This window comes from Myxocyprinus asiaticus, chromosome 13 (genome assembly GCF_019703515.2).
Source record: "Myxocyprinus asiaticus isolate MX2 ecotype Aquarium Trade chromosome 13, UBuf_Myxa_2, whole genome shotgun sequence".
Lineage (NCBI taxonomy): Eukaryota > Metazoa > Chordata > Actinopteri > Cypriniformes > Catostomidae > Myxocyprinus > Myxocyprinus asiaticus.
The window spans coordinates 4,392,384-4,406,093 of record NC_059356.1 but is presented as its reverse complement, the minus strand read 5'-3'; the positions used below and the strand labels follow the sequence as shown (position 1 = coordinate 4,406,093).

Sequence of the window (13,710 nt, the reverse complement as noted above, 5' to 3'; positions counted from 1 at the left end):
GAAATGGCTTTTACATCAATACAAAAATCAGTAACAAAATTTAAACATGTTAAGTCACCTTAAATGCCATTTAAGCTAGCCTCACCGTGGTTCATGCAGGAGCTTCATCATATGAAAACCCTTGGTCGTACACTGGAGAGAAGATGGGAAAAATCTGGCCTCACTATCCATCAAATCTTCTTTAAAGAACACCGAACCCAATATATGGTAGCCTTAAAAAAGGCAAGCAGCAAATACCTCTCCACGATGATCAATAATGGTCTTGGCAACCCTAGAGCCATGTTTTCCACCATCAGCTATTTTCTAAAACCCATCTTTTCAGGCTCTCTCCCAGCAACTGATGAACAGCGTAATAACTTTGAGAACAAACTTGCAACCATTCAGCAAACGATATCACAGACAGTGATGGCTGCACTGACAACCCTTCGTCTCCCCCTACTGGTATCCCTTCTTTTCAAGTACAACTACTTGGATTCTTGATTCCATCCCGACACATCTTCTAAAATTGTGCCCAGCTGTTAACCCATTTATCACAGCGATGATAAACAGTTAGTTTAAATCTGGTTCATTTCCTCTTCAATTCAAAGCAGCTGTCATACAAAAAGTCTAATCTTGATCCTGACTCAAATAACAGACACATCTCTAATCTGCCTTTATTTCCAAAGTGTTTGAAAAGGTTTGAAAACATTCTCTTATGGAGGATTCATGAGGAAATTGGGCTGCAAGGACCTGCTCTAAATTGGTTCTCATCCTACTTCTCAAATCAACAGCAGTTTGTCATTATCGGTGAGGCCAGGTCAAGAATGTCAGTAATCTCCTGTGGTGTTCCTCAGGGATCTCTTCTGGGTCCCACTCTATTCAAGATTTACATGCCCTCAACTTGGTGAAATCCTCTGTAAAAATTGCATTAATTTCCACTGTTATGCGGATGATATCCAGTTATATCTAAAATACACTACCAGTACCTCCTCAGCTCCAGCAAAGCTAAACTGCTGCCTTGAGGAGATTCAAGTCTGGATGTTGAAATATTTTCTGTTGCTAAACATCTCAAAAACTGAGGCCATGTTAATTGGCACCCCCCAACAAATAACTGCTGTAGACCCTCCGTCCCCTGAAATTGGTGGCCAAATCATTCCTCTCTCAACTGCATTAACTAACTTGGGTGTTAAGCTTGATAACTGCATGACCTTCACCGGCCAAAAAAATGAAGTGCAAAACAGTTTACTTCAAAAACATTTCCCATCTTATGCCATCTCTCAGTCTGGGTGACGCAGAGAACTGAGGTGTATCTGAGTCAGGTTTCTAGGCCTCCTTGCTTGCACATGCTTTTTCAATTCTGCCCACAAATTTTCTATCAGACTAAGGTCAGGGCTTTGTGATGGTCACTCCAATACCTTGACTTTATTAACCTTAAGCCATTTTTCCACAACTTTGGAGATATGCTTGGGGTCATTGTCCATTTGGAAGACCCATTTGCAACCAAGCTTTAACATCCTGGCTGATGTCTTGAGATGTTGCTTCAATATATCCACATCATTTTCCTTCCTCATGATGTCATCTATTTTGTGAAGTGCACCAGTCCCTCCTGCAGCAAAGTACCCCCACACCATGATGTTGCCACCCCCATGCTTCACGGTTGGGATGGTGTTCTTCAGCTTGCAAGCCTCACCCTTTTTCCTCCAAACATAACGATGGTCATTATGGTCAAACAGTTCAATTCTTGTTTCATTAGACAAGAGGACATTTCTCCAAAAAGTAAGATCTTTGTCCCCATGTGCACTTGCAAACTGTAGTCAGGCTTTTTTATGTCAGTTTTGGAGCACTGGCTTCTTCCTTGCTGAGCAGCCTTTCAGGTTCATGTCGATATAGGACTCGTTTTACTGTGGATATAGATACTTTTTTACCTGTTTCTTCCAGCATTTTCACAAGGTCCTTTGCTGTTGTTCTGGGATTGATTTGCACTTCTTGCACCAAAATATGTTCATCTCTAGGAGACAGAATGCGTCTCCTTCCTAAGCGGTATGATGGCTGCGTGGTCCTATGGTGTTATACTTGCATACTATTGTTTGCACAGATGAGCGTGGTACTGTTAGGATTTGGAAATTGCTCCCATGGATGAACTGGACTTATGGAGGTTCACAATTTCTTTTCTGAGGTCTTGGTGGATTTCTTTTGATTTTCCCATGATGTCAAGCAAAGAGACACTGAGTTTGAAGGTAGGCCTTAAAATACTTCCACAGGTACACCTCCAATTCAGTACACCTCCTATCAGAAGCTAACTGGCTAAATGCCTAAAGGCTTGACATCATTTTATGGAATTTTCCAAGCTGCTTAAAGACACAATTAACTTAAGTGTGTGTGAACATCTGACCCGCTGAAATTGCGATGTAGTCAATTAAAAGTGAAACAATCTACCTGTAAACAATTGTTGGGAAAATTACTCATGTCATGCACACAGTAGATGTCCTAAATGATTGCCTAAACTACAGTTTGCTAATATGACATCTGTGGAGTGGTTAAAAAATGAGTTTTAATGACTTCAACCTAAGTGTATGTAAACTTCTGACTTCAACTGTATATAAATGTATTATTATTACTATTAACAATGGACTCTCCTCAACAACCACCAGTTGCCGGTACATTTAAATTTGGTTATTCAATTGTTTTATCTGCTACTAATTGAATTTTGTATTGTAGCCTACTATGGTTTTGTGTCATACTTTCATTTAATCCTCTAATCTGTCAAATCTAAAACAACAATCAACGGGCTTTCTGCCACCACTTACTGCACATGCGCTGACATTTTTGTAATAAGAGGATTGGTCTATAGACCTTATTCACAGCAGCGCCATGTTTGATTTTTAATGGGAATGGAAACGAGGCTGTAAGTGATAGACTTACCATTTCTTCAAAAGGTATGCACGGTATAAATCTGTAAAAAGCTCCAATATCCCATCTGATTTTCCACAACTCATGTTGTCTGGAGTTTTTTGTCTACTGATTGTCCTTGAAAATATATTTTTTCAATGTTTTGTACACAGAATGATCCAAAAACTCTTTAAACTGCAGTACATCTCATCAAAGAGACTGTACGTCTATCCTGCACAGCATTGTTGTCATTGTCATTAAACATCAAAGATACCGCTGCTGTGAATAAGGTCTAGCATGTGCTGAATAACATTTAGATTTTTTTTTTTCTTGGCAGATACCTTTAACAAATACTTTAACAGGTAGTTAAAGGGCAGTTCATTAAAAAAAATTAATTTCTGTCATCACTGCTCACCCTTAAGTCTGAATAAATTTTTCTCTGCCATGGAACAAAAAAGGAGATGTTAAGCAAAACGTATAGTCTCAGTCACCATTCACTGTCACTGCATCTTGTTTTTCATTCAATGTAAGTGAATGGTAACTGAAACTCCCCAATATCTCCTTTTGATATCCACTGAAATAAGAAAGTCATACAGGTTTGCAACAGCATGAAGGTAAGTGATGACAATTTTAATTTTTGAGTGAAATATCTCAAATATCAGTTACCTTAAAAATTGCCGTTTAAAGTTGACAAGATGTACTGAAAATGTTAACAGCTGTGCTGCTGCTTTCCCCCTGATTGGTCTGAATAACTCGCAGCATCATGCAGCTTCCTCTGTCTTGTCTGTCCATGTGCTGTCAGTGTCCTCTTTGCTCCGCGATGATATCACTGTGTGAGAAAAGGGACGTGTGGCTTAAGAATGTGAGAACAGTGTCAATTACATTGGCAGCCCTAGATCTAGAGAGATGGAGATGAGAGATATAACAGGTGTAACTCTGCAGCTGAGTAGTTCTGTTAGCTTTACAATTATTGTCAAAGGTATAGTGTAAAATAAGGAAGCGCAACGATTTGAAAGGCGTCAAAAGACTGCCTTGCGTGCTTGCAAATTGTTTCGTTGACAGCTTTGTCGATTATAAGCAGCAGTGACAGTGTTAGATACGCAAAATAATGCCATTTGCATTTCGGATTAACGGGTTTATGAAGGTTTATGCATGTGTAACATCGTAAGTTCAGTAAAAATGCACTTCCCTGTGCGTGCTCACACTAAACTCAAGCATCAGATTCTAAATGACAGATGCACGAGAGAGAGAGAGAGATGATTTTTACTCGCACAGATTCTGCTGTTTTAAGCGTCTCCTCTATTCATGGCGCAAAATTTAAGACCTCAGCAAATGAAATTTAAGACTTTTTGTAATTTATTTTTATCTTTTATATTTAAGACTTTTTATGGCCTTAAACTAAAAAAAAGTAAATTTAAGACTTTTTAAGGACCCGTGGATACCCTGTTCAGCACCAAGTCGATAAAATAATATTTCTGCAGCACTGGTAATACCGAGCACCGCCTCAATCCGAAACACGCACGCTGTCTGACTGGCACGCAACTGCTTTCAAATGCTCATACACTTATTTTAGCGTGTGCTCTGTTATTCCTTTTAAACAAATGCACAATTAATCAAATTAAAATCATGATCTGTCCTAATGTGATTAAAACATGAAAGGCTTCAATCTTAGTCTGCATTCAAGCTGTGTGCTTTAAATGAATGTCAGAATCAGAATCAAAATCAGCTTTATTGCCAGGTATCCTTACACATACAAGGAATTTGTCATGGTGACAGGACCTCAGTGCACAACAATACAATACATCAACAAGACAGAGATAATAATAAAAAACATTATTAAAAATAGAATAAAATAAAAATTGAATAGAAAATAAAGTATATATAGAATACACAATAAGACAAAAAAAAAAATTAAGTGTGTGTGTGTATATATATATATACACACACACACACACACACACACACACACCACACACACACACACACACACAGTGCCTTGCAAAAGTATTCAGACCCCTAACCAATTCTGTCATATTACTGAATTACAAATGGTGCAATGAAATTTCATTCTGTTTGATATTTTATTTTAAAACACTGGAAATCAATTATTGTTAGGTGACACTGGTTTTATGTTGGGAAATATATATAACTGAAATGTCTTGCTTGCATAAGTATTCAACCCCTGTGCTGTGGAAGCTGTCAGGTTACACTGATGAAAGAAATTGCCCTAACGAGGTACTTTACCATCGGCATCCACCTGTGAATCAATCACATTTTCTGGATAAAAAACCCATTGTTGATGGATGATTGGTCAGGCTGTGAATCTGAAGGAAAATGAAGACCAAAGAGCATTCCACAGGATTTAGAGATAAAGTAATAAAAATGCATAGATTAGGGAAAGGGTACAAAATAATATCCAAATGTTTGGATATTCCAGTGAGCACAGTTGGATCAATAATCAGGAAGTGGAAGCTGCACCACACCACACAGGCACTGCAAAGAAAAGGCCGTCCCTCAAAAGTCAGTGCTCGAACAAAAAGGAGACTTATGAAAGAAGCCACAGTGAGGCCAACAATCACTTTGAAGGAGCTACAGAGTTCATTGGCTGGGAGTGGAGTAATGGTGCACCAGTCAACCATATCAAGAGCACTGCATAACACTGGCCGGTATGGGAGGGTGGTAAGAAAGAAGCCGTTACTCAAAAAGTACTATCTGAAAGCACATCTGGATTTTTGGTCAGATGAGACCAAGATACAGCTTTTTGGTCAAAACTCAAAGCGCTATGTGTGGCACAAACCTAACACTTCCTATGCCTCAAGACACACCATTCCTACAGTGAAGTATGGTGGTGGCAGCATCATGCCATGGGGCATCTTGTTAGAATTGAAGGAAGAATGGATGGAGCAAAATATAGGGAAATACTGCAAGAGAACCTGCTTCAGTCTGCTAAAAAACTGAAGCTTGGGAGGAAATTCACCTTTCAGCATGACAATGATCCCAAACACAAGGCCAAAGCAACATTGGAGCAACATTTATGTCCACCGAAAAAGACAGTGTGGTTGTTTCATGGAGCACAATACTTGTTGACCCCTCTCCAAACATAGCGCTAATGGTTGTGACCATAAAGCTCTATTTTGGTCTTGTCACTCCAAATTACAGTGTGCCAGAAGCACAATCTTTTTATATCCTTTTCCATCTTTATAAAGTTCCATTACCTTGTTACGCAGGTCTTTTGACGTTCTTTTCTGCTCCCCATGGCTCAGTATCTAGCCTGCACAGTGCATCCACGTGAGAGCTAAAAACTCATTGACTATTCATACACAGACACTAATTGCAATTTAAAAAGCCACAGGTGTGGAAAATTAACCTTTAATTGCCATTTAAACCTGTGTGTGTCACCTTGTGTGTCTGTAACAAGGCCAAACATTCAAGGTTATGTAAACTTTTTATCAGGGCCATTTGGGTGATTTCTGTTATCATTATGATTTAAAAAGGAGACAAACAACTATGTGATAATAAATGGCTTCATATGATCACTATCCTTAAATAAAAGACTATCCTTTTTTGCATGATCAGTCATATTTTCAAAATCAATACCAAAATTTCACAATTTCTGCCAGGGTATGCAAACTTTTGAACACAACTGTATATACACACATACTGTTTATAAATACACACATACATATACGTAGTGCAAATACAAATCTGTTATGTACAGTGCTAAGGAATGTAATGGCAGAAGAGGTAGGATGTGTTGGATAAATATAAAAAGACTAAACTGTGAATTACACATAATTATTGCTCAATAGGGCAGTTTTAACTGTTCATGAGATTGATAGCCTGAGGGTAAAAAAACTGTTCCTGTGCCTGATGGTTCTGGTGCTCAGAGCTCTGAAGCGTCGGCCAGAAGGCAATAGTTCAAAAAGGTAATGGGCAGGGTGAGTGGGGTCCAGAATGATTTTTCCAGCCTTTTTCCTCACTCTGGAAGTGTACAGTTCTTGAAGGGAGGGCAGGGGGCAACCAATTATTTTTCAGTAGTCCGAACTGTCCTTTGTAGTCTTCTGATATCCGATTTCGTAGCTGAACCAAACCAGACAGTTACTGAAGTGCGGAGGACAGACTCAATGACTGCTGAGTAGAACTGTATCAGCAGCGCCTGGGGCAGGTTGAACTTCCTCAACTGGAGAAGGAAGTACAACCTCTGCTAGGCCTTGTTCACAGTGGAGTCAATGTGTGTCTCCCACTTCAGGTCCTGTGAGATGGTAGTGCCCAGGAACCTGAATGACTCCACTGCTGCCACAGTGCTGTTTAGAATGGTAAGCGGGATTAATGTTGAGGTGTTCAAAAGTCCACTATCATCTCCACTGTTTTGAGTATGTTGAGCTCCAGGTTGTTTTGACTGCACCAGACAGCCAGCTGTTCAACCTCCCTTCTGTATGCAGACTCATCGTCTTCTTGGATGAGGTCGATGACAGTGGTGTTGTCTGCAAACTTCAGGAGCTTGACAGAGGGGTCCTTGGCAATGCAGTCATTTGTGTACAAGGTAGTGAATTTCCCCTGTCTCAATAGCTGCTGCCTGTCTGTCAGAAAGCAGGTAATCCACTGACAGACAGAAGTGGAAACAGAGAGTTGGTGTATTTTAGTCTGGAGAACAGCTGGGATGATGGTGTTGAAAGCCGAACTGAAGTCCACAAAACGGATCCTTGCATATGTCCCTGGTCTTCTCCAGGTGTTGCAGGATATGATGCAATCCCATGTTGACTGCATCCTCCACAGACCTGTTTGCTCGATAAGCAAATTGAAGGGGATCTAGAAAGGGTCCAGTGATGTTCTTCAGGTGGGCCAACACCAGTCCCTCAAATGATTTCATGACCACAGACGTCAGGGCGACGGGTCTGTAGTCATTAAGTCCTGTGATTTTTGGTTTCTTTGGGAGAGGAATGATGATTGAGCGTTTGAATGTGTGAAGCAGACCGCTCATACACTGGAAATGTCACAGACATTTAGAATCATTCGCGTTATGTGAGATGACAAAGCAGAGCACTAATCCATTATGAAGCACGTATTACATGAAGACTATGTAATCACAGCATTTGCACTTTAATGATCACACTTGGCCATGTAGGAAACTGTTTATTCGTCAGAAGTGAAAGTTCCGTTAAAACCACACCTCAAAATAAAAGCATGAATCAAAATTATTAATAATAAATAATTATTAATAAATAATAATAATTATTATTCATCAATATATGTGCAAGAGTACTGAAAAAACAAGCAAGAATGCTTTAGCACTGAAAAAAATCATTTGTTAAAAAATGCAATGGTATGTTGAAAAGTAATTGTTCTTTTTTTACTTGTTAAAAGTTTTTATAAGTTTTAAGAATTAATTTGATTAGATAATATTTTGATGCTGAAATTTAATTAAACCTTAAAACATGGAATTCTGGAAAAATAATTTTAAAAAAAAAAGGAAAGAAGGATTTGGGGAAAAAAATAAAACAGATTTCAGTAGGGCCCTACTTAAAAACATTTAAGCAATGAATACTTCATTAAGAAGCACTTGAAGGAAACATGCATTTCTTTTAATGTATTATTTACATTTAAATTTAACTTTAAATAGGCTAAAGGAGTGTGTTCAACAGCACATTACCTTATTAGCATATTTTTGCTGTAGTATTGTAATTGGTATCAAGAACCATGAAATTCCTAACACTAACCTAACCGACTACTGAAATGTAGGTATTGTGACAACGCTATTGCCTACTATACTTATAAATTTATGAGGTGAAACTTGATATGGCTGATACAAGTTCAATGAAAGACTTTATTATTTTTATATTTGACTGTACAGCCTCAGTCAATACTGCAATTGAACCATCATACTACAACAGTACATCTATGCCCTGCACACAATAAAACTGTACACCAAAAACATAATGAATAATGATGAAGATGAAACAATTTAAATATTTATCATTTAAAAATTACAGTAATATGTTTCCTTAATCGTTTCTTTAGCAGTAAAGTTATAATAGCAAGATGGTTACACACTAAACAAACTAACATGTGCATTACTGTGCTATGAAATCGGTACATTATAAAAAACTTGAGATGATTATACATTTCATGGGGAACTACCTAATAGTAAATTGTACCTATAGTAGCTTTTAAAAAGACTTTAAAACAGACAATCTGCTAAAAGGCCAGTGGAAAGTGATAACTTGTGCAGTTCTGCAACTGGGGTAAAAGAAATGAGAAAACAGTAGCACACACACACTTAGGGAACCTCAAAACTACAGCTTTGTGATAAAAATCAATAATATTTCATAGTAAACATTTTCTAGTAACTTTACCGAAAAACGTAGATACATCACGTTTGGTAAACAAATGAGTAGTGTTCAATTCATTTAAGCATGACAACCAATATAAGCTTCAACAACCATTCAAGAAATCATATCCAGGCATTATAGCAAGTACACAAGTTTGCCAAACAGTTAACAGTTAAACATGCATCCAGACTGCTGCAATGCTGTCCTGAAGTGTGTGACTGACAGTGAACGGCGCAGTTTCCCCAGCCAGTAGACGCAATAGCTTGTACTTCTTTTCTGTGTTTACAGACATGACGTAAAGAGGATGACCGGTGTGAGTGACAGCTGATCTAACGCCCAAATTTATAAACTCCCTAATGCATCTTGAATAATGATGGTTTGACGGATGTCTTAAAAACCTCAAGCTTACGCTCAAGATTCTGAGAAATATAGTGTCAAATAAAAATCAGTGTTTAATGCACCAGTAAACAGCATGTCAAGGTCCTCCTCTAACAAAATGTCATAAGCAAAATCTCAAACATTAAATAAAAAATAAAAAATGTAAAAAATCATGAAATGTCACTACCAATAAGAGCCTCTTTGCACAACTGCGTGAGGATGACACGCACCAACAAAGTATTCTGCTTTTAACAGAGATGTGCTGGCTGTCGCGTGGCCAAGTGCTTGTGGGTGTCTTTTTCTTTGATCTTCAAAATTCAAGAAAATTCTACAACATAATAACCATGGACTGCAAGACCTCTTGTTCACACTGACATGTTCACACTTTATAATGAGACCATCAAGCAGCTGCATCTGTGTCTAGGTTGACTAGACCAGCAGAAAGGTCAACCGCTAGAAATGTATCATGTCAGTTTCGGTTATGCAAAATCCATAGCAATGAACGTTCCAAGAAAATCATTGTATTATAATAATCATATAATTTTCATCTGTCACTATATTTTGAAAATTATTATTATTATTTTGCATTTCACGCAGCATTGGATGGTAGCGCTCTCTCACCCACGCACAAGCGCAAACACACAGTGCACACGGGGTGAGAGAGCATCCATGGCTGTAATATAGGCCTATGTGTAGAACTATATAAGTAGAGGGGGCATCCCAAGGTATAAAGGTCAGGAACCTTGGTACATATTTTCATAGAAAACAATAAAAAAATTAAAAAAACTGAGGTAGTTTGTCATAGAAAATAATTTAACATTTTATAACTTTCATGAATAACCAGTTATGCATTATACAAAGTTTAATAGATAGTTAAAACTGAAAACATACTTCCATGTTGTTATGAATGTCATGAAAGTTTGAATTGATAGATTTAAATGTTGATGACCAACTAATCTGTTAAGAATTATCTATTTATTTGTTAATGGCAAATGGAAGTATAAAGCGTCATCCATATATTGTTTGTTTATTAATGGCTTAAAGGTGCACTCTGTAATTTTTTCCTCATTAAAAATTTTAACTCCTAAAGACCTGAATTCTAATTTTGCAATATACTGTATGTATCATGACCACTCACAATAAATTGAAGCTCCAGTCATATCAGTAAACTTAAACTGTTTTATTCGACCTAGAGAAGGTCCGCACATGGGGGCTGCCATGTTAGAATCAAATGACCAGCCGAATACTGCTTGCTTAATCTCAGTAACCGTCCTGTTATTTGACACGTTCACTCATTAAAGTAATCTTGGCTGACTGTGAATAGTAAAATTCTACAATGGCATCTGAAACTGAAAAATATTGATTTTAAATTATCCTGCATCTAAGCCGCTATGTGTCAGAGTAAGTCCAAGATGACACAAAGACAAAAAGTTACTGAGTGCACCTTTTAGGAGATCTGTCAGGACTGATAAAAAAAAATAAAAAATAATCTGAAAAACGTTTATTTAAAAAAACAAAAAACAAATGGTTTGCAATTTATGAAATTATACTTATGAATATATTTCTAAAAGTAAAATCAAAATTGGGGTTTACATTGAAAAAAAATGAAAGAATGTTAACCAAAATATGGGCGTCATCTCGCCAGCAGAGGTCACTATCACCTGACCACTGACTGCATGGGACTTACAATATGACACCAGTTTCTAATTTGTAATATCACTGCATGTGTGCAATTTCTCACTGCAATTTTTTAACATTACTGGGGGAATATTTTGCCAGTCTCCATGTTTTTTGTTGTTTTTTTTCCTTGCCATGCCCTTCTGTCAGAATGTAATATTCCTTTTTAATTACGTCCATTCATTTACATTTATACATTTGGCAGATGCTTTTATCCAAAGTGACTTACAGTGCACTTATTACAGGGACAATCCCCCTGGAGCAAATGCCTTGCTCAAGGACACAATGGTGATGGCTGTGTGGGTTTTGAACCAGCAACTTTCTGATTACTAGTTATGTGCTTTAGCCCAATAAGCCATCACCACTTTCCACTAATCAAACAGACTTGGTCAAAATAAACTCACCAGACACATTCCCTGAACTCCCTCCACTGGATTTTTTTATTTTATTAAAAGACAAAGTACTCTCTCTCTCTCTGCAGTACCATTATATTCTTATGAGTGGATGTGTGTGTTTCTGCAGAACTTCTATTTCTTACCAGTTAACATGTATTTTGTTCTTTTAATATAATTGTACTTTCTTTTTTATATTTACTATTTTACTGCTTTTAAAACAGTTTTATCGGCACTTTATACTGCAACCTTTATTTTGTCAAATATTTTTTGAGTAAATAATGAGAGAATTTTTATTTTTTGGGTGAACTATTCCTTAAATGTGATTGTTAAATGATTACATTGAAATTGTTTTGATTAAATCTGATGTTCTCGTTGCATTCTGTACCGCTTGCATGTGACAATTGTGCAAAATCCCTTCAACAAATCTTTTAAGGTGTTTGTAATTCAATGTTTTGATCACTTTAAGAAGCATTGTAAAAGTTGTTGTTATATATTTGTGCGTCTTTCTTTAATTTACAATGTTATGATCACCTTCTGTGGTTTTATATGTAAAGAATGAAGAATGAACACCAACCTGTTTGTTCGTCAGTGTGTTCGGTTTTAATTCTGCATGCTTCTGGATAAGCCATATCTTCACTCTCCTCTTTAATAAACATCTTTACAACAGTGTCACACAGATTTCACTTGTTTCCTGGAGTTTTACAATTCTCCCGCCGAAAATAAACACTGGAAATCAAACTTGTGAAATCAGAGATTAATGTCAAGCATTCGTTCTCATTCTTCTTCTTCTTTGAGTTTGATGGGGGGTTGGTGTCTTAAGCACATACCGCCACCTACTGTATATTGTGATTCCATCATGGTGACACTATCACATGCTGTGTGTGATGCAGTGTATGTTTCCCTGCGATGTGTGATCTCAGCTGCTGCCTGTTCATCTCCCATGCCCCGACCACATCATCCAAGGTGTTTATCAATTCTATATGTGTGCAATTAATTGTTATGTATCCTCCACTATTTAAGTAGTATTTCACATTATTATATCCTTCATTCAAGTCCAGTCCCCCCCCCAAAGAAATTCCGTAACTATCCTACAATTCCCTCTATCTTCTAGTCCTTTCCCAACAACCGCCATAACAAATCCATATCTCCCTCCTTTTTAAACTTTCTCACATTATTTTCCTTTCTACCGAATACTGTTCACATTTTAACATGACATGTTCCACAGTTTATAATTTACCTCATTCACACCTGCCTGTATAATGTTTTCCTATTATTGCCACAGATGCTTTAAATCCTGTATGTCCAAATCTTAGTCTTGATTCTATCACCTCCTCTCTTCTATTCCGTCCTATATTATATTTATTTTTGTGTACTGTTGGCTGAATATTATAGTAATGTCTTCCTAATTTACCACCATCCCATTCTCTCTGCCACTTTTAATACTGAATTTCTAATTATTGATTTCATTTCCCCTCTACCTAATGCCACCTCTATATCTATTTTATTACTCCTTATTGCCTTTTTTGCAAGCATATCCGCAACCCCGTTACCCTCTTTTCCATTATGTGCTGGTACCCAACAGAATCTTATATACATTCTCATATAATGACTGTAATACCATATAAATCAAATCCCTTTTATTGTCACACAGCCATATACACAAGTGCAATAGTGTGTGAAATTCTTGGGTGCAGTTCCGATCAACATAGCATGTCGTGACAAGTGATGAGACATATACCAGTTTACAATAAACATCAGATTTACACAACACAATTTAAAATCTAATATACACATAATTACACACAACACAATACACAAATAATTATATACAATGTACAGTATACAATACACACAATATAGAATACACATTATACAATAAAAATAGTATATATAGTACATATAAAATATACAGTAGGTTGTATTGTACTGTGTTGACATTCAGGCTGTCGGTTGATAGTCAGTTGCCAGTGTGTTGTTAAGAGAGAATATAATTTATGACAGTCCAGTGTGAGATAATAAGATTAATAAAGTGCAGTGCTGATGTATATTGATCGTGAGAGATC

General features: G+C 37.1%; 1 protein-coding gene across 1 annotated transcript in view; it reads right to left on the bottom strand.

Moving 5' to 3' along the window:
* Nucleotides 1–12,420, bottom strand: part of LOC127450352 (gastrula zinc finger protein XlCGF57.1-like) — an 81,732-nt gene extending 69,312 nt beyond the window's left edge. Inside the window, exon 1 of the mRNA XM_051714408.1 lies at nucleotides 12,222–12,420. Within this exon, the coding sequence (XP_051570368.1) occupies nucleotides 12,222–12,303 (82 nt within the window). The 5' untranslated portion in view covers nucleotides 12,304–12,420. The remainder of the gene's footprint in view (nucleotides 1–12,221) is intronic.
* Nucleotides 12,421–13,710: the final 1,290 nt, after the last annotated feature.